Source organism: Myodes glareolus, chromosome 6 (assembly GCF_982192425.1).
Source record: "Myodes glareolus chromosome 6, mMyoGla1.1, whole genome shotgun sequence".
Lineage (NCBI taxonomy): Eukaryota > Metazoa > Chordata > Mammalia > Rodentia > Cricetidae > Myodes > Myodes glareolus.
In genome coordinates, this window is record NC_142031.1 from 110,756,315 (window position 1) to 110,777,945 (window position 21,631).

Consider the following 21,631-nt stretch of genomic DNA (forward strand, 5'->3'; position numbering starts at 1 on the left):
GACTTCCTTTGGGAACAGACACATCAGGACACGGAGGCCCAATAAACCCTTTCCTTTCCAAGCTGCTTTTGGTGTGGATCACAGCAGAGGAAAGCAAACGAGAACACTTTGTTAGCATGAATGTTAATATTTGCTCCGTGACAGAGAAAGTAGAGAGTTCAATATATTCAGTTTACAGCTAGCCTGAGTTTAGTTATAAAACCCCTATTTGATTTGGAGGGACCATGTGTTGAGTCTCCCCGCCGTCCCATTTTCAGACAAAGGAAAGTGTTCTGACCCAGGATGTGATGCCCCTGTCACCACCAGTCTTCGTCGGTCGCACACAGTGGCCTGGATACTGCCCGGGTCTCAGGAGCCTTGGATGCTCTCCCTTGCTGGCCCTTTGGGGACTCAGCTGCTCCCACTGCATCTGTCAGTTGCTAAATAAAGCGCACAGTGCATTTCCAGCCTCATCACAGGCTGTACGAGCTAGATGCTTAAAGCGGCAAGATTTCCACATCACAGGCTGGACCGGAGGAACGTTAAAATGCTAGCTAGGGACATGTGCGGTCACCTCCTTGTACTGAAGGTGCCACTTTGAAACCCTTTCAGGTTGCCCTGGCTTTCCTCTTCTTCGGAGCAGGTTTGTCCCTGTTGATGTCGCTGGCCACTATCTGTGGTGCTAGCCTTCCTTGAGTGCTCTGAACTGTGGGAAGAGCCTCTTCTTGCTTGTCCCCTGTGAGATCGACAGTTACCCGCCTTGGTTTAGGATGTGCTGTTGCCGACCTTCCACTCCCAGGGACGCTGATCCAGGGCAAGTGTCACCTTGCATTGGGACTTGTTTCCACGTGAGAATGGAATGTCCCAGATCCCCAGAAGACCAGGAGATAACCTGGCCCAGGTTCAGCTGCCTCCTTCCACTTCCCTGGATGAGCAGATGGCAAAGCCTCCTCTCCCTGTGCTGTGGGGACTTCCTCTGAATCATCTCGATTTGCAGCAGCGAGGGTGGGGAAGGGTTAGCTCCCCTAGCTCCCAGAAGTCAGCCAACCAACACCTTTGCCCTCAGTTTGCTTTATATTTATGCTTTGTTTCAGATCCATGGAGATTTTCAAACTTGCAAAAACATAATCTCCCCCCACCACAGCTTTATTGAGGTGTAGCTAACAAATTATATATACTTATGGCTATACTGTGCTGTTTTGATATTTGCGTACAGTGGGAGTGATCAACACAAGCCAGATAGCAAACAGATAACAAACTCCCAGTTATCCTATGTTGTTGTGTCTGGAGTGTGGATAACAAGCATCTTTAAGATCTTCTCTCCTGGACTGGGGAGATGCTCAGTTTGTGGAGTGTTCATGCACGTGGGTTTAATCCCCTGGACCCACATTAACATTGAGCATGATGACAGACACCATGAAATCAGTGCTGGGGAGGTAGAGACAGACAGATCTCCAGTTCACTGGCCAGCCTCACCTAGTAGGTGAGCTCCAGGCTAATGAGAGACCCTTTCTCAAAAATAAGGTGTTCCGCTCCTGACATATAACATCTGAAATTGTCCGTCTGACCTCTGTCTGCACATGTGTAAACCTTGTCCTCTGGCCTCATCTGCACACATGAACATGTGAACATGCACAGACATAGAGATCTACTGTCCTGACAAGTGTCACATACAGTCTTCCCATGGTATTCACAAAGGTATCGGTTCTGGGAGCCCCACTGATAGCAGAATTTAAGAATGCACAGACCCTTTGTGTGAAATGTCATAGCTTTCATCTATCAACTAGACCGCCCTCCTCTCTTCTGCAGGTGGTCTAGATTCTGGATAGAAAACACCGTGGTAGCAGTATACACTATATTCAGGGAATGATGGCGGGAGAGAAGTCTGTGCATGTTTGGACACAATTTCTCCTTGATATTTTCAGTCTGTAGTTGACTGACTCCAGGGGTGGCAGAACCCAGGGATGGACAGTGTGATTTTCTTACCCATTCTCCCCATGTTGCACCTTCGATCTTCAGATTTTCCTGTCCCTGAATAATGGAAACTTTGAGTTTTGACCCTACACCCCCATGCCCTCTCATCTACTAGTGTGTGGCACTGTAATCCTACCTTCTGCTTTGGAGAATTCTAGATGATACATGTACACAAGATGACGCAGAGTGTGCTTTTCGGTGCCCAGTACAGTGCCCTCCAGTTTCTTCCATGTTGTCACCAATGGAAAGAGTTCATCCTTTCTAAAGGTAGAATAATGCTTCTTTCCAAAAAGTATAGTGTGTGTGTGTGTGTGTGTGTGTGTATGTATGTATGTGTGTATGTATATATATATATGAAAATTTGTCAGTGTGCATGTGCATGTGTGGGTGCATGCTAAATGTACTAAATATGTATACATACTACATTTTTTAAGACTTCTTTTTTTCCTACATGAATGTAGAAGACAGCCTAGATGTTTGTAACTTTACCTGTTTCACTCTGCTTGGAATCTGGGTGGCAGCAGGAAGAGGGCACTAAGCTTGATTCAAAACATGTATCCATCTTGCACAGACGCATTTGCATACACATTACACATACACCACACATTTACACACATCACATACACTACAAATACTGCACACATACATGCCACTTTCACATGCGTCATGCACATAAATTTTTAATTTAGAAAATAAAACGTCCTCTTGGTCATGAGACTTAGTCTTTCTAAATCCTTTTCTCTTAAGATTTCATCTAACACAGCCAACTGGCCATCAGTCTCTATACCTCTGACTTGCTTTCTGTTCCTTAAACTGAATTTGCCTGTCTTTGATTCTTGAATTGATTTGATCTTGTTCTTCCTATAACATATTCTAATATGTTTAAAATATTGTTTAAAATATTGTTTAAAATATTTAATGTTTTTAATGTTTAAAATATTGGGAGTCATGGATTTCTGTGTAGATTTCTCCACCCATGTATCTCCCACTTCCATGTAGATTCCCACACCCATGTATCTCCCTCCTACTTCCATGTAGATTTCTCCACCCATGTATCTCCCTCCTACTTCCATATAGATTCTCCCATCCATGTATCTCCCTCCCACTTCCATGTAGATTCCCCCATCCACATATCTCACATTCTGTGTAGATACTCCCCAGTTAATGTATCAGAGTTAAATGAACTTGCTTTCTTGAGGGAGACGAGGAGAACTAAGTGAAATAGTTCATCCAAGTGCTAGGCTGGCTCGTGAGGGCATTCAGTGTGCGTGAGTTAAGTTAATGAATGAACAGGCTTGCAGTTTCTGGGTAGAAATATTCCAATGCGGACTCTTCTGTGGATTCATGAAGTAGGCGAATGGATATATAAGTAGGAGAGAGAGTTGCTATTTTTAAATTTATAAAATATGAGTAATTCCAATTTCCCTTTGTCTTTTTCCCACTGCCCCCCTTCCATTCCTGCCTAGAAATATCAAAGTAATGCATTTAGAAGGCAGAGCTAGACAAAATGAATGGGTATGGCTTGTCTTTATTAGACAAGCCCTATAGCCAAGTGTTGTTTTTCTTCTTCAACCCCTTCTCTTGAGAAGCTGCCGTTGAAAGTGCTTGAGCAGGAGATGTAAAGCTTTGATGGACAGAGGAGCCAAACAGAGCCTTGTGGACCAGAAACCAACTGATGTAAAGCCCTGGGTGAAAAGAGGGCACAACTTCCATTCCTTAATGAGTTGTTCGCGTTTGCCATGAAAACCAGAGATGAGAAAGTTAAGCTCTGCCACAACGGTTCATGAGTGCTGCACCTGCCTCAGCCTGGAACTCAAAAGACAGTGATCTATTTCTGGAATAGTTCCCCCGCGGTGGCACGGCTTGCCCTTGTCATCCTCTTGTCCCCGGGCTAATCTTTGGTGGCATTTGAGCTCGCTCGGGGTCACCTGATGAGAGGTAATGTATGCAGGCTGGTAGATTCTGCTACACTTCAGAACTCACAAGCAGCCCCGGCTCAGTGCCAGAATCTGTGGGACAGGCAGGGTGGCAGGGGGAGAATTTGCCAAGTTTTGCATGGTTAATTAAAATACAGTGTTCAGGTGTTGATGTTTTCAGTTGAGCATCGAACATGCTGAGATCCAAGCCGGGTGTGGTGGTGCATGCCTGTAATCATAGACTTGGGAGGCTGAGGCAGGAGGATTGAAGGTTTGGTGCCAGACTGGACTCTAGAACTTAGGTCAAGGAAGAGGAAGAGAAAAAAGAGTAAGAAGAGGGGGAAATTTTACTTAGCCCATTGATTTATTTTCTTCAGAGGCACTGAATTTGATCAGGTTCCTTTTTAAAGTGTGGACTACATTAGCACTATAAGACATTGAGGAGGTGTGACCTGGGGTCCTCTCACCGTGTCACATTGTCTGTGTTCTGGTTGCGTCTTGGTTCCTTTCTTGTTGTTATAATGGGGTATCTGAGACTGACGGTTTCTAAAGAACAAAGAATAGTTTACTTCGCTCTTGCGTCAGGGAAGTACAAAGGCAAGCCTGATGCTGTGCTTGAACTCATGGTAGAAAGTGCAAGAGGCAGCTGGGCAGTGGTGGTGTATGACTTTAATCCTAGCACTTGGGAGGCAGAGGCAGGTGGATGTCTGTGAGTTTGAGTCCAGTCTGGTACCCAAGAGCTAGTTCCAGGACAGACTCCAAAGCTACAGAGAAATCCTGTCTGGGGCGGGGAGTGCAAGAGGGAAAGCAGGGGGGAGCCTGCAACAGCCTTTGTGACAACCTGCTTTGGGTGACTAATCGAGAAGTCACCCCAGAAAGAAAGGCAGCCGTCCCCTTTTAATGACTTTGGTGCAGATCTTTGAGAGCACTGGGGCCTTTCTGGGTCCTGATGTGCGTGACTCAAGGACTTAAATGTTGGGCAATCAGTGGCCAGCAGGGGGTCAGTTTGAAACAGTAGCCCCAAGCTCCGTATTTCATGCTGATGAAGGTTAAAAACAGAGGTACCATGAGGCTGTAAGCAAAGCAAAAGCAAGTTTCACTAAGGAAAATTGAGAAATTAAAGAAAATGGAGACTCTTGAGAGTGGGAGGGGTCCCAGCAGGGGGGAAAACAAACAAACAGTGAGCTACCCTAGGGGTTTTTTTTAAATAAGACTTCAGTAGAAAGTAGACAAAGATTGAGGTCATTTCTATGAGGACTGGGTAATTCTCTGGGCCTATCATAGGCCAAGCTATGGAACCCACAACACACTGAGCATATTCCCCCAGTGTGACTGGGGAGGTGACCAGGCCCTGCTCACAGGCTGCTCGCCCAGTTGTGGCTGTGGGGTGGTCTCACATCAAAACCACCATCTGTCTGTCTTTGACTTCCGCTTTGTTAGCTGCTGACCTTGGCTCGTCTATGGGTCGCAAGCCCTGGCCAGCATTGTGAGTCAACAGCTTTTCCGATGTTGCTCATCTCTGACCTCGCTGACTGATAATTGAAATATTTTCCCTTTGTTCTCACATTTACATGTCCAGTTTGTAGTTCTACCATGGGCCCTTTCCGTGTTACTGCCTAGGGAGAGCTATCTCCTGCTTCAACTTATCACTTCTTAAAGGCTGTACCTCCCCATGCCCCACAGTGACAAAGTTCGACTTGAGTTTCAGGGGATCCAGCTATATATCAATAGCAAATAGTCATAGAATATCAAAGACAGCAAGCACTGGCTCTGGAGCTTAATTAAACCTTAGAGAGTTTATAACCTGTCTAGCCTTGGACAGGTCCCACCCTCTCTGTGCCTTAGTTCCTTATTGGGTTGTACAAATTGCCTGATTACACAGGACCTTGTGTGGAAGTGCCTGACAAACAGACCACTCTCTTTCTACAAATATCAGTCCCTGGGACCCTCAAGGTGACTGTTTCCTTGTTTTATCCTTCCAATGTAGGGCAGTGGCAGTGGAGAGGCTCAGCATATATTTAGGCCACAGTAAGAGGAAGAGTAGGCAAGGGATATTGCAGTTAGGACCACCCAGGCGCATCTCTGTATCTTCTGGTATCTCCTCACCTGTCGTCGGGAATCCCAGAACAAGTCCTGAGGTTTGAATTGTTTGTCATGGAAAGGACATATGGCCCAGACATGTTAAGTGTTGTATCCAGAGTCAGGTGACCAAGCGGTCATCTCTTTGGAAAGCACTGTCTTTAGATGCTGGAGGCGCCTTCAAAAGTCCCCGTGCCCTGTATAAATGTTGCCTTTAGCCAGCACCTCTGCGAGTGTGGGGAAGAACAGGAAGGATGAGAGAAGTAATATGTGGCCCCTTTGCTGGAGCGGTCTTTTTCTGGTCATCCCAGCAGAGAAAAAGATCCTGCTATTTCTGTCTTTGTTTTCCAGACTTATTTTTGTGACCCTTTACTTCTTTTTCCTACCAGCCTTTTGGCCACAACTATGTTGTAATGTTATATTCTACATGTAGGAAGGGTAGAAAAAAATAAGACTTAATTCACAGGGAATTTTCACACTGAGTCTTGTAGAGAAGCAAACATGTGGTATGGGAAGAGGTTAAAGCATTGGCTAAGGTGACAGTTGTCGGGACTCTCGTTCTCCGTGTCTACAGAGGACAGGCTGTTGTTATATACCTAACCAAAGAGCAGGAGAAAGTGAACCCTAAACACTTCCAAAGTTCCCAGCCTGTCTGATCCAATCTGCAGCCCTGGATTAAAGGCAGCAAGCAGGGGCCTAAGAGACGGTCCAGTGGTTAAGAGCGCTGAGTGCTCTTGGACAAGATCTGAATTTAGTTCCTAGCATTCACATGAATGCTCACAGCTAACTGTAACTCTAGCTCCAGCAGGTTCAACATCCTCTTCTGTCCTGAAGCACACATGGTACACACAGACATAACCAACACTCACACATGAAGTTAGAAATGAAATTAAAGAAAAAACAAAAAAGATAGCTTTTTGTGTTTTAGAATCACTGCCCTGATAAAACCTTCTTGAGGTACCTTAAGGAAATGAATCTATCTCCCTATGATAGGCAGTAGCCGTAGTGCGGGTCACAGGATGGAAGGATCAGAACCCAGGTGTTCCAGCATGTCTTTCCAGCTGTGCAGCACCTGGATCACTCTTGAGAAGCTTGAGATGCAGCCTTGAGCCGAGCTGGCTCAGCAGTTCTTTCTCGTGGGAGAGAAAATGTGCTTCAGTAATTTGGCGATGCCAAACTGCTAATGGCAGGCAAGATGGCTCAGTCACCAAAAGCATTTGCCACGCAAGGCTAACGACCTGAGTCAAATCCCAGGAACCCACACATAAAAGCTAGATGTGGTGGACAGCTTCTATAATCCCGATCTCCTACCGGGAAGTGGAGGCTGAGACAGGAGAGTCACCCAGAAACTTTGAAGGGCAACGAGAGGCCTTGCTTCAACATTGATGGAGAGAATTTACTCCTGAAAGCTGTCCCCTGACCTCCACGAATACACTGTGGCATGCACACTCTCTCACACACACACACTCATATACACCTCTCTCTCTCTCTCTCTCTCTCTCTCTCTCTCTCACACACACACACACACACACACACACACACACACAAATAATAAATAAGAATGAAAAATTCTAATGGCCCAGAAGTGACAGTGCAGGAAGCAGGACAGGGTCCCACAGAAGGCACCTAGACACTGGTGGTAGAATAGTAGGCGTTACCTACCTTGCAGAGGACACTGAGAATAAGCTGGCATCCCTCTGAACACTGGCCCTGGCACTGAGTCCAGCCATATTCCCCTCTATGCCAGTCACAGGCCTACATGAGTCAAATGTCCCGGCACATTTCCACCTCATTGTCTCTTCTACCTGGGGTAGTGGGCTGACTACTGGCCCCCTACAAGACAGATCCACATCTTCACCCTCAGAACCTGTGGAGGTGACATGGGTTAGAAAGGGGTCTTGGTAGATGTGTTCATTTAAGGGCCTTGAGGAGGGTGGGGCACTCTGAGTTGTCTCAATGGGTCTCAGTGAATCAGCAAGAACTCCACATGGGAGATCACAGGAGAGGACATAATGTGAACATGTCTACAGGTGTGTCTGTAGCAACAAGCCAGTGAATCACAGGGAAGCTGCATCCCCCCAGAGACCAGGAAAATCCCAACCAGATTCTCCCCTGGAGCCTCCAGAGGGAGCCTGGCTCTGCTTACTCTAGGCTTAGGATTTCTGGCCTCCAGGCCTATTAAAGAATTTCAAACTTCAGAGTGGGGTGGTGGCAGAGCAGGCCTTTAATCCTAGCACCCAGGAGGCTGAGAGAGGAGCAGCTTAAGTCTGAGGGCAGCCTGGGCTCTATGGTGAGACCTCGTCTCAAAATCAAAAACCGAGAGAAAGGTTTGTTGGTTGTAAGTTTAAGCCGCCAAGTGTGTGGCCATTTGCCAGGATAGCCTCAGAAAATTAATTCTCTCTGCTTAGATTCCCAACTGAAGCCCCTAGTCCAAGGGGACCACGCTTGGGGATGGTGCTCACCTGCCGTGACATGTGAAGTCCTCACTTGGCACCTGCAGGTTTCCAATCTGTGATGCCTTTTCGTTTTTCATGTGTACTGACTTCCCGAGTGGCATTGCTTGGTGCTGTCTCTCGGCATTTCTAGTGCGGGCGCTAAATATGAGACCTTTGTATACAGAAGGGCTTGTCATGTTAAATGCCTATTATCCATGCCTGTGATTCCAGGTTACGTATGCAGTATTTCCCAGAGTGCCTCTGTTTTGATTTAGCTCTTGGCACACTGATATAGAGAATAGACACCAGCTGTGGATCTAACATGAACGTGGGTTTTCTTGAGAGACAGCAAGCACCACCACTGACTATGACGGTGTTTTCTCTGAGTATGTTGACTATGACGGTGTTTTCTCTGAGTACGTTGACTATTACGGTGTTTTCTCTGAGTACATTGACTATGACGGTGTTTTCTCTGAGTATGTTGACTATGACGGTGTTTTCTCTGAGTATAGAGTTTGCGGGTTTTTTTTTTTTTTTCACTCCAGTGCTCAGACACCACAGGGCACTGCATGCCACAAAAGATGTGTTTAAAACAAAAGGCAATAAAGATAAAATACAAAAGGATACTACAAGAAATTAAAATGTCCTGCCTTCTTAGCATTCATGAGGACTCTGGAGGAGAGCCCCACCCACCCGAGGGTGGGGAGTTAGCCTAGACTCCCCCGCAGCAGGCTGGCTGTCGCCTTAGAAATAAGTCATTCTGAGAAAAGAGCCTGAGACAGAATGTGAAGGGTTTGTGTACTGGTCCCCAGAAGCCTCTCAATTTTGTGATCCTCAAATAATCGATTTCACTTGGATTTCTCACATCTTAGAAACTCAAAGGGTGACGGCCACATTCTCTTTCAAACTCTGGATTTCAAAACCGCTATTCTGTGCCTCTGGGGAAAAGCCATTGGTTACAATTTCCCTGGAAGTGAAAAGAGAAGACAGAAATACAAATGGAAGGTCCAAATAGGCCGGGAGAGCTTGCTGGGTGTGTGGTGGGTCTGGGGGTGGGGGGTGACCCTGAAGGTATTCCACTTAGTCCTACTGCATTTGCGGATGCTCCTGCGAGTGAGCTGCAGACGGAGCCCACAAATGTGTCCTTTTGCTCAACAGTTTATAGTCTTGGGCGAGCGACCTTGGAGCCCCAGTGTTTGCTTCTGCACGACAAGGTGATGGCGGTGAGTTGACAGGACTTCCACAGGGTACACAGGACACCTCACTCCCTTTATTACTGTCTGAACCCCCATCATCAGCGCTGTGGACGTCTGGCACCCCCATGGTGGGCTGGACAGAATGACTCAAGGGTGTCTTCATCGCTCATAGTAGCCCCACCTCTTACAAGGCAGGTTTCTAGAATAACGTTGTCGGGAAAGAGGAAATGCATCGGGGATGTTTTCCTAGCTGTTTGGGCCTTGATAGTATGAGAGGAATATTTAGCAATATCAATAACTTCCAAATATACCCGAGAAGCCTAAAAAGCGCTGAAGTAATTACAGCCATAATTATGCTAAGTGAGTCATCAGCAGGCTAGAAACGGTCCCCGCGTGTGCGCTAAGGCTTTTTAAAATGCTGTTTTAATTATAAAGCCGTCTGTGGTCAATGCAGTTGCAATAAGCATTTGTCTCTTATTTGGAAACCCAAGATGGTCTCAGGTGGGACAGCGGACAGCTTTCCTGGTGTCTTCCCAGCTGTCGTTGTGAGCACCGTCTCCCATGGTTTCTGAAGGAACTGGGTGGGTAGTAATCTTCTGGTAAGTACTTCAGGTGTACCTCAGCACCTAGCTGAGCACTTGGGGACCTGGGGCCTCTGCGTATTTACACCCTCAGTTCTCTACATCTCTGTGCCAAGAGAGAAAGCCCAGTGCCTGTTGGCATGTGGTAACTGGTGGTCCCCAAGCAGCCTTCAGCATCACAGTGGGCTCTCTGGTGCTCATCCCCGTGTGTCCACCTGAGATGACGTCACTAAAGCTGTGCCTCACAGGGCATGAGTTTCTGACAAGATTTAGGCGAGGTCTTAGAGTTCATTTATTCTGACCTCCCTCTCAAATTTAGCCTCTTTTCTGTTCTCCTTGGCCTGGTGGCCATCAGCCTCTGATGGAGCACCCCCATTGGCCTGGTGGCCGTCAGCCTCTGATGGAGCACCCCCATTGGCCTGGTGGCCGTCAGCCTCTGATGGAGCACCCCCATTGACCTGGTGGCCATTAGCCTCTGATGGAGCACTCCCATTGGCCTGGTGGCCATCAGCCTCTGATGGAGCACTCCCAGGACTGAGGAGTGCTCTTTCCCAGAGTAGTTGTGCCACTTTTGACTTGCTATCAGATGGTTTTCCTGGAGAGCTGGGCTCCAGGGTCTTGTGACTCCTACTCATTAGTCCTGGTTTTCTCCCTGGAGTCCCTGCCCTTGCAGCTCTTCAAGACAGCCTGGAAATGGTCCAGCAGTAATGGCTAAAGCTCAGCCCCTCCCCTACTGTGAACTGCAATGTGCATCTACAGGATCTCCCGGGGATTTTCACTTTATTTGACCTCACACACCAATCTGCCTCCTACTGTTTTTCTTTCTTTTTTTTAATTTTTTTTTTAACTATTGCCTGTTGGTACTCGTTGAACCTTGGCTGAGAGAAAGACTTTTAACAAAAGGCAACTCAGACTCTCAGTGATTACAGTCTAAGTACACGGCTGGTCTGACATCAAAGCAATAGTTCTATTAATTGGCAATCTACTGACAAGTATTTCCATAGAAAAATCATGAAAGGTAATGGTGGTGACCTGTAGCCTTTCTTGATAGTTTCTATAAGATCACAAATGCCTTTAAATTTGTTAATGATGGATGTAATTAGCTGCCATGTGGCATAATGCTGGACATTGCCCTCTGATTTTTAAAATCCTGGTAAACTGATAACCGACTAATTAGAACAACCTACTGTCCAGCCCTGCCAGATCCCTCCCCACACTTCACAGCTGCAGGAAGAAGGGATGTTTCAATCACTTCTGTTTCTGACATCACAGCCCGCATAGCTGAGAACTGGGCATGCGCGAGGTGCCGGCGAGCTGTGCGGTGTGCACACAGCTGTGCTGGAAGGAAACGCTTGCAACCCGTGCACTCAGCACTATGGAAATGAACTTGGCCCACTCATGAGATTGAATAAATGCCTTGCTGCCTTTCTAATCACAAAGCAGTTTTCTATCTTTGGCGCTTAGATGTTCTGTAAGATATCCTGACTTCAATGCCGGGTGACGGCCAGACCAGCTTCTGCTGAGCTTTAGCAGAAGTCTTGAGACGCCCCAGCTCTCATATCTGGAGTGTTTCACTCTCCAGCTCATATCCAAGATGACCTTTCAGTCTGATCCATGCAGGACGGGACGTTAACCCAGGCATGTTGGGCTCAGTCAGCAGAGTTAACTGCTACAGGACCTTGGTCTCTCTGGTGGCCCAGATCTGTCATATAGTGTCTTAGGTATTTAGTCTACTCAAGGTGTGTGCCCTATCTTCAAATCAGCATGGTATGTGGAGGGCATCAGGTGTCTCTCCCCAATCCCTTTAGCCTGGAACATTAGCATCTCAAAATTATTTTTATTACATTGGTGTGTGTGTGTGTGTGTGTGTGTGTGTGTATTGTGTGTGTGTGTGTGTGTGTTCATGAATGCACATGTGCATACATGCATTGCTCTGGCACGTGAAGGGAGATCCAAAGACAGCTTCCTGGAGTCCGTTCTCTCTTTCCACCCTGTGGACTTCCAGGATTCGAAATCAGATTTTCAGACTTGATAGTAACAACCTTCATCCATTGAATCATCTCCCCAGCCCACGTCTGATCACCCCCACTTTCCCTGCTCTGGAAAGCAGTTCACTTGAATACCACACCTTGTGGGCCCTCAGGGCCCTTTCTGTACACTCCTGTTCTCAGGCTTGTTCAGCTGTTAGTTCCAGAGGACACAGATGATCATGAGCGAGGTTACAGTAAGACAAGGAACCCACACTGGAGTTTGGCAAGCAGGGCTGTGTAAGTTGGGTTTGTATTATTACTGCCTGCCTTCAGATGAGGTAAGGACTTTCTTCCAGGAGGCAGAGGTTTGGGGAGAAATGAAAAATCACCAGAGAAGGAAGCTAGGCAACAGTTCCACGCATGAAGGAGCAAGTACGCAAAGGGTCAGCAGCATTAGATGCATGGGCTGGTTTCTTACACACTCGCTAGCCCTGTGAGATCAGAGACCTTGGAGCTCCGAGCAGGCCCGGTGCTTCTTAACTCTTTCCAGTTGTCTCAAGAGGTGAGCCAGTCCCAGGATTTACCCACCTCTGTCCCTTACCCCTTAGGATTTATTCCTCATCCACCACTGGGATTTTCACATCTGAAATATAGAAGGGAAAACATTTTAAAATGCTAGCAGAATAATAAACTCACAGGTTGTGCCATGGGGTACCACTTGGTAGCTTTACTATATCAGGGAATTTGTTCAATTCTTTTCCTCGTTTCCTACATTAAAAAGATAAGACCCTTAGTAAACACACTCTTGAAGGGTTATGCAAGGGTTAAGCATGATAATCTAAGTGTGTGTCAGCTCACAGTACGTAGACTGTGATATTAGCCAATCAGACAGTTTCCCTGATTCTCTCATTGCCTTTATTAATATCCGCTATGGACAAAAAGCTCATGATTTTGTGAATCTAGAATGTGCTCTCCAATCTTTCTGTAACGTTATATCATTCACTTATGTATTATTTCAAACACCCCTACTGTTGGTTTAGTATTTTGTGATTCTAGAGGTGTGTCATGAACTGTGGCTACAACTTAACCCCTTCTTGTAAGCCAACTCCATAATGTCATTTACTTGATTGACAGTTTAATCTATTTTCTTGCCTGGGGACTGGAACAAATAGCAAGGGGAGAAGTCTCTCAGCCACTCCCATGTGTGTACCCCTCAGGTGGAGTTGTCCATAAACTGAAGTCAGTGATCTCTAGGATAGTTTAGGAAGAAAACACCAGAGCTTAAATGAAAAAGTAACAACAACTTACAGGTTATTTGAGTGGTAAATATTCTGGTAAAGCACAGTGAATAGCTACTACCATTGAGTTCACTACGGCTGGCTGACTCTATGGCTGAGCTGAGCCACGGCCCCAGCCCTTCATGGTCAGATGACTTTAAGTAGGTCCTTACAACCCTGTCATTGTGCAAAGCTGAGGAATCAGAAAGTTTCTCATTGTCACCTGAAGCCAAGATGCTAGAAATTTTTTCCCAACACTGTTAATAACCACTCTGCCACAGGATTCCCAGCTTCATGGGTGCAGCCTCAGGCCACCGAGAACCTCAGAGCTAGGGGCTGCTTCTTCCTGCCACCACTGAGCATTTGAATGAATAGGGAGCCAGGGGAAAGCTTCCAAGCCTTCTCCTCTAGTCAAGGAGAGCCTGCCCTTTCTTTGTGGTGCAAATCTGCCTTTCCAGCCTGTTACCACTTTCAAACCTAGGAAGAAGATAGAATAAGGAAAAAAAAAAAAGATGACATTTATGGGGGAAAAATTACAAACCCTTCCTGGCTCATTGACGTGAGGAGTGAGGGAACCTGCTCTAGCCCCTTGGCCTCCACGCCAGCTGGCTGGGAGGAATAAGCCATAAATGTAGAATTGTGGAGCACTTCCGGTCGAAAAAAAGCCACCTTTGAAATTCAATCCTTTCCCATTCAGCAGCAGGTAAGATGCATCTACACCTCCTGCCTCTGCTGTGCCCCAGGATTGACAAGTATGCAATAATAATAGTATGCCAAGATTCCCTCTTGGCATTTGCACTGAGACAATTGGAGGGACAAAACAGATGTGCCCAGTCCTCCAGGTGGAGTACTCTGCGGGCAGCCTTCTGCTTGGGAGGCTGGAGACTAACAATTCCAAAAGACTGATCCACTGGAGCGCTTTCCAGAGGATTGGGCCCTTGGATTCTCACGTAATGATACCAACACACGCCCATCGTTCACAAATATGGATCGGTTGTATCTAACTTGGAAACAGTCACTTGGCCCAGGGACACTGGGCACGCTCAAATGTGTTCCACACTACAGTCTTCCAGGAACATGAGCCGCAGCTTTGTTCCAAGACTGCAGTTATTTTCTGTCAGGTGCCTGCTGCTCACAAGACAGGAGGAAAAGTGGAGTATGCTCGACCCTCTGTGCTCTCAAGGGGCACCCTCTCTGTAGGGATAATGAAACCTCATACATGTTACCACGAGTAAAGGGGTGTCACTGGCAAGAATGGCAGAACAGTGGTGTGATGGAGCTGTGGGGAGGAAGGCTTACTTTCCTCTGGAGGAGGGGCACAGAAACTTACTTTTTGGCCTGAGAAGTAAATGAGAGCAGGATTGTGTGGTGCTCTACGTGAAAGGCCGTGTGTTCCTCATCACTAAATAGACATAGTTATCGTCTGGGATGCCTGAATGGCTGAACAGTTGATGGTGGTCATGGCGAGATCTCATTCAATGTCAAAAAGTTTCTCTAAATTAAATACTGAATATCCCCCCTTCTTTTTTTTCTCCATTGAAGAAATCTCTTTTAGAATTCCAGATTCTGAGATACCTACAGTGATTATTTTAAAAACCTGAGATGTACCTTCATCTCCAGTTACAGTGGGAAAGACTCAGATAAGAGGCAGGTGACCTAGGAGTTCAGTTGCTAATGTGGGGAAGGATCCTGTTGCTGGAGATGGTGTGCTGCACTCTGGGAACCTGGAAAAGAGCCCCGCAGGACCCCTACCTGCCCTGCTCCCTGGGGCTGGTCCAGGGAAACCTGGAAAAGAACCCCGCAGGACCCCTACCTGCCCTGCTCCCTGGGACTGGTCCAGGGAAACCTGGAAAAGAACCCCACAGGACCCCTACCTGCCCTGCTCCCTGGGACTGGTCCAGGGAAACCTGGAAAAGAACCCCGCAGGACCCTTACCTGCCCTGCTCCCTGGGGCTGGTCCAGACTCACTGTCTAACTCCTGTGGCCGCTGCCAGTACCATCTGCCCAAGGGTTGAAACTTGGTCTCAGAGCAGGGCATCTACATGAAATATTAGAGTCATATGTGTGCAAAGCTATATTACCCGATGTGGGACATTTTTTATATATAATGTCTAATGTGTGTATTCAGACTCTTCAAGTTGTATTCCAGTCTGCGTGTGTTCTGTGTATATTTATGACCTAATTAATCTTCACCATCATCACCATCTATTATATGTACAAGAACATCATCAGTTCTGGGGTTATCTTGTGCAGATTTAGCAATGATTTAAGTATTTTTAAAAATTTTTCAGAATTTTTAATGTTTTTCTTTTTGTTTCCTTTGAAATTTGTGTTCAATTCATGACCTCAGTAGCCAATGATGGAGCACCAATTAAAGCAGCCATTTGTGCCTCCATCAAAGCTGAAAAGAATCCAGGCCCAAAATACAAGGATTTTGCTGCTGTTCTTATCATTCATTTTATTATTTATTACTCTATGATGTAGGTCACCTCCACTTCTCAAGTTCTGGGGTTATAGCATAATCTTAAATAGGAGTCTCTTGGATGAGAAGTGGGGGTGTAAAATTTTTCTGGGGGAAAGAGTGAAGGTACTTGTGACCAAACTCTCTTTTTGATGTTTCTGCATTTCTGTACTTAAACCCCCCGTATTTGAAGACACTTACCCAGAACCATTATTTCCAGTCAGCTTGTAAGATTTACTAGCCTGTATCCAATCCCTACAATCTGTTTTTGCAGCTATTTCCTTTCAGAAGATTTTATTCACGTTTATGTGTCTGTGTGAGTGTGTGTCACGTGTCGTGCCTGTGGAGTTCACAAGAGAGGTCACATCGCTGGGGCAGTTGTGAGCTGTCTGATGTGGGCACTGGGAACTGAACTCTGGTCCTCTGGCAGAGCGGCCATGACTCTTAACTGCTGAGCCATCTCGCTAGCCCCACATTGCAGCCATTCTTTAGGTGCCCCCTAACATGTGCACACGTGCACAGACACATCCAGTTCCAGCCTGACATCTGTGGCTTCCGATTAACGTTCAGGCTGATGTCTGCGGGCTGAACAGTCACCGCACGGTGACATGAAGGCGGACAAAAATAGCGTTTATAGTAAGATCCTCCCCTTCAGCTGTGCTGCCGAGGTTCAAAGAAGACTGAAAAAAAGGAAATGGTCCTTCAAGAAAAAGGGCTTGAAAAATTGATGCCGCTGAACCACAGCATGGAATCTATAAAGTCCAAGAGATGTATGGGCATTAGATTTCATTTCTTCCTATCAAACCTTGTCAGGTTCTCCGTCTTGGATGGTTTTCCAGGAGCTTGCTGCTTCCTGTTACTATCTCGTAAAGGGGTGACATTTAGCCTGTACTCTCTCATTGGAACAGGACAGCTGGGAAGTGGTGGAAGGATTGAGGGGGGAGATGACGTACACCCAGGAGCCGCCCGTGCAGAAAGGATTTCTGCTGAAAAAGAGGAAGTGGCCCTTGAAAGGCTGGCACAAGGTAAGACTCTGAGCTCTCATATTCTGTTAGAAGTTGGTGATGAGGAGGAATGTTAGTGTGTGCAACTTACTAAACCCTGTTTTCTTCTCACAGAGATTCTTCTACCTGGACAAAGGAATCTTGAAATATGCCAAGAGCCAAACTGATGTAAGTCTTCTTCCTGGCCAGCATGCTATTGCAGAAGTGTGCAGGCTGCTAGAGTCAGCCCAGAGCCGCAGTTCTCTGTGGTTAATGGTTTTTCCAGGTGGCACAGAGCCCTCTCCACACACCCCGGTCCCTGCTGCCTTAGCGCTGGATCTAGGCGGGCTCCATTCACCACCAGGAGAAGGTGCAGGGCGGCATCCTGGGTACCATAGGTCTGCTCTGGTTTTAGCTAATTACAGGAACAGAGCATGTGCCAAGTGTCCTTCCCTCTTCTGGCAACTGGGGGCTTCATGGAGAAAGCCACGGTTAAGGTGGACTTCCTCTTAGAGTTAACCCTAGGAGGCTGTCCTGGAGGGTTCTGAGTGACCAGCAGGCCTGCCTTATAGGGTGCTTCTCTCCTTTCTCCCCACCCTTCTGGTCTTCCTTAGTTTCTTGACTATACCCCTCCTTTTAAGTCACATATGAATGAGTTGACAACAGACACTAATCCAGGGGAAGCTAATGGCTCTTGAATTGCCTTGGAGTCACCTCATGGGGTTTTCCTCTCACTGCCCTGCATCCTGACTATGAAAACTCATTACTTAGCTTCTGTCCTTCAGCCTCATCTTCGGTGATGTGAGGCGAATGTGTCTCCCTTACAGAGAAAGAATGCCACACGTGCACAGTTCTTAACTGGGTCCTGCTTGCTTGGAGGGCTCCATCAATCGTGGTGTCCAGATTTATCATTGGTGCATGAACAAGATGAGGTGGGAGGGGACCAGGGAGGATGTCACAACCACCTTGACTACTGTGACTCTCAGATAGCCCTCTCCTGCTCCTGTAGATTGAGCGAGAGAAGCTACATGGCTGCATTGATGTGGGCCTTTCAGTGATGTCTGTGAAGAAGTCGTCCAAGTGTATCGACCTTGACACTGAGGAGCACATCTACCACCTGAAGGTGAGCCCCAGCCAGGGCTGGCTCCTACCAAGTAGCTGCCACCAGGGCTTTTGCTGGTTGTTTGAGTTGTCCGAGGCAGAGTCTTGCTATCTTTCCTGCCCTAGCTTTAAACTCCTGGGCTCCAACAGTTCCCAGCTTGGCTGTGCAGAGGCCTTTCCACGGCGATGGGATTGTCCACTACCACGCTGCTGGTAACTTGGGGACAGCTATTCACCATGTGGGTAGTCTTTGTCACTAATGTATCCCTAAGGGATGCTATTGATGTTCGGATGGGCCAGCCTTTTTCTTGGTTGTGCAGGACTGTCTCTCACCTGGCTCGAAGAGCTGAAGTCCTTGTCCCCCTTCCCCAAATGCTACCACTTCTCCCCAGTGGCAGCAGTCAATAGCAAACACACCTTCTTGTGCCCCTTCCCCCAGGATGAATGTCTTTAGTATATGTAGAACCATTGACCCTAGATTAAAATAGGTTCCCTGAAGTATGATGTTTACTGTGTGGGACCATGACTTGTGACTTTAGCCAGTTTTATAAAGACTTTGTTAAAATCCTCATATTGTAGGGAAACATCAGGATTTTTTTTTCTCCTAAAATAGGAGTTTGTAAAGCTTAAGTCTCAAAGCTTTTTACCCACTTGTCTTTCTCCTGAAGGTGAGTGATGTCATAAAAGCATGAAGCTTGGAGCCCAGGGCAACATCAGTTCTTACGGGATTGCTTACTGTTCGACTTTGACCAGTCATCTCATTCTTGAAAAATCTTGGTTTTGTTTGTTTGGTTTTGCTTTGTTTTGTTACCTTACCAAAAGTAAAGGAAGGAAGGATGGAAGAAAGGAAGGAAGGAAGGAAGGAAGGAAGGAAGGAAGGAAGGAAAGAAGAGAGGGAGGGGTGAGGGAAGGAGGGAGGAAGGAAAGAAGGGTGATTCCAGTGCTCATTTGTAGGGCCGTGATCATAAGGTTTATAAGGTTTGCTAAAATTCCTTGGGGAACAGTAAGTTTAGTAAGATTAGTTACTCTGTATCATTATTGGGCAGTGCCTGAATGCTGGAGATAAATTGAGAATTGCTTAGGCAGGTCGCTTGCTATTTAGGGAATGGAACTGATGGCCAGGAAAACCAAGGTTCTCCCCGGCCCTGTCCTCTCCTTGTGTGTAGGTCTCATATCTGCCCCCTAATCTAAGTCCGCATTCTGGGTGAGTTCGTGTGTAAAGCAGTTCCGCTGAACCGTGGGCTGGTGATTCTTTGCTATGCGACTGTCCCGGGTGTTATGGTTAGGCCTTTACCACTGGGTGCCAGTGGCGTCTCTGCTCTAGTGGTAGCAAGCCACACTGCCTCCAAGTCTTTCCAAGTGTTCCCTGAAAGAGAAACTCTCCCAAGTGAAATAGCTATGGCAAAGTAAAGAAGAGAAAACCCTTTAGTTATATAAAATTATATAAAATAGTTATAGAATGTACTGCTCCCCTGTGGTTAATCTCTTCTGGAAGAGTGGATGTTGCTTTCCTGTATTGGTCCTGTGACGTCATTCTGTGTTTTCACATGGTCGGGGAGTAACGAAACCTTGCTTATCGGCAGTTCTAGTTAGCAGAATGAAGTGATCACTCAGGTCTGCTTTTTAAAGACTAAGATGCACTGGACTTGACGCCATGAGACGCAGTGATTCTCTGTGACTCACTAAGTGCTGCTTGGTTTCTCGTTCATCCCTGAGTGTCAACTCTGGCTTGTAATGGAGGCCTTTTGTTAGCTGCAGGCTCCCTACACCCTCTTTATCCCTAATCGCCCACCCCACCCCCGGCAACAGGGTCTGGATATATGGCCTTGAATTCACAAATCTCTTGAGTGCTGAGATTAAAGGCATGTGTCACCACACCTGACTTGATTCTCTCTCTCCTTTTATACCTGAGGAGTCTGAGCAAAAGAGCAGTTAAGAAAGCACCCAGCCAGAGTCCTGGAGTTACCGCAGGGCCTATCATAGAACCGGGGTTGGTTGTTTAATAAAGTGCCTTGTTCCTCTCCTTGTTTAACCAATAAAAGATGAGTCAAGACGAAAGCTATGGGCCTGCTTGTCAGGGCTTTGGGGAGTCGATCAGTGCAAGGATGACAAGATTCTTATGAAGCCCCTCTTCAGTACATCTGGGGGATGAAATCCGTTCAGGAGCTCACAGTGCAGAGGAGACAGATGTATGTCTATTTGTGCTGCGGCTCCCTGCAGACAGGTGCTGAGGAGGAGCCTCCACCTTCAGACGTCTCTAAACACCACAGAGTCAGGTTCACCGTTCTCTAATGCTGTTACCACTGTCTGTCTGCGCACCCTCCGTCCCAGCTGCAGTCTAAGGACTGTCCCAGCGCTGGCCTGGCAGGCCGCTGACCCACCACACACCTTTCTGACTTATTTTAAATGACAGCTTCACGAATCTGTATCCTAATGTCTAGGTCACTCACTTTTCACTTTGAAATTATGAATATCTCTTATACACACAAAAATATTGATTTACGAAATGTCTGTAGTATAAATATTGCTGTTATGTTCCTATTAACACTTTTATGAACATTTGGATTGTTTCTTGATAAAAATCATTATATCAGGCTTGGTGTTACGCCTGTAATCCTAGCTTTCAGAAGGGTTTTTCCTAAATTCAAGTCCAAGTACAGCCTGGGTTATGTAGTAAGTTTGAGGCCAGACTTGGCTACATAGTGAGTTTGACTCCAGTCTGGGCTGCATAACAATACACTGTCTCAAAAATATTTTTAAATGAAAATTGCTAATTATAAACATTTTTCTGGAAAGTAGAAATTTACATGTCCTCATTTATGGAGAGAATGGATAAACATGCACATAGTAATAACAACAACAATACTCAACAGCGCTTTGTCAGATATTTTTCTTTATCAGCAAATGGCAAAAATGTCCTTTTGGCTAACGCTCACATATGTTAACATATTCCAGGCCATGCATCTTTTATCAGGGTAGATGAATACAGGCCAGTGTTTCAGGGTCTTCTCTACTTCATTCCAGTTCAGACTGGCTGCAAAGTCTGAGCTACAAGCGTTTAAATGAAGAACAGAATTGATACATGAGCGGGGACAAGTCTCGAGCTCGAGAACTTGGCGATGTTTCAAGAGACAAATGTTTAATAAAGCTGGCCCTCTTTGCATGGCTGCTACAGCATCTCAGAGGAAACAAGAATATGTGTTCTGTGATGATGCCTCTTCTCCAAGTGTTCTCCACATAGATGTAAACCAAGGCAGTAAACAGGATTTCTTCTCTTCCATGTACACCAGCTCAAAAAGAGCAGGTCAGGAGTGGCCTCATTTTAATGAACACTTGATCCTTTCAGCAAGTGGCTCTCTTTGACATCTCTCAACTTAACATCCTGTAGGTGAAGTCCGACGAAGTTTTTGACGAGTGGGTATCCAAGCTCCGCCACCACAGAATGTACCGGCAGAATGAGATCGCCATGTTTCCTCGGGATGTCAATCACTTTTTCCCAGGGCCCACGGTCACAGATTCTGCCCCAGGAGTGTTCGACTCCATTTCCAGTAGGAAGGTAATGACTGGGGTGCCAAGACCGAGTCCGAGGGAACAGAGAGGCCCATTCTGGGAGTCGGTACAAGGGAAGGTTTGTGGGTGGAGAAGGGTGAGTTGAGGTGGTGTTTAACTAGTCTATTGA

General features: G+C 46.5%; 1 protein-coding gene across 8 annotated transcripts in view; it reads left to right on the forward strand.

Moving 5' to 3' along the window:
• Window positions 1-21,631, forward strand: part of Osbpl3 (oxysterol binding protein like 3) — a 173,661-nt gene that overhangs the window by 92,259 nt on the left and 59,771 nt on the right. For all 8 annotated transcript variants that reach the window (XM_048440321.3, XM_048440320.3, XM_048440326.3 and 5 more), the window contains 4 exons: window positions 16,777-16,893; window positions 16,987-17,040; window positions 17,861-17,974; window positions 21,341-21,508. In XM_048440321.3, the coding sequence (XP_048296278.3) occupies window positions 16,777-16,893; window positions 16,987-17,040; window positions 17,861-17,974; window positions 21,341-21,508 (453 nt within the window). The remainder of the gene's footprint in view (window positions 1-16,776; window positions 16,894-16,986; window positions 17,041-17,860; window positions 17,975-21,340; window positions 21,509-21,631) is intronic.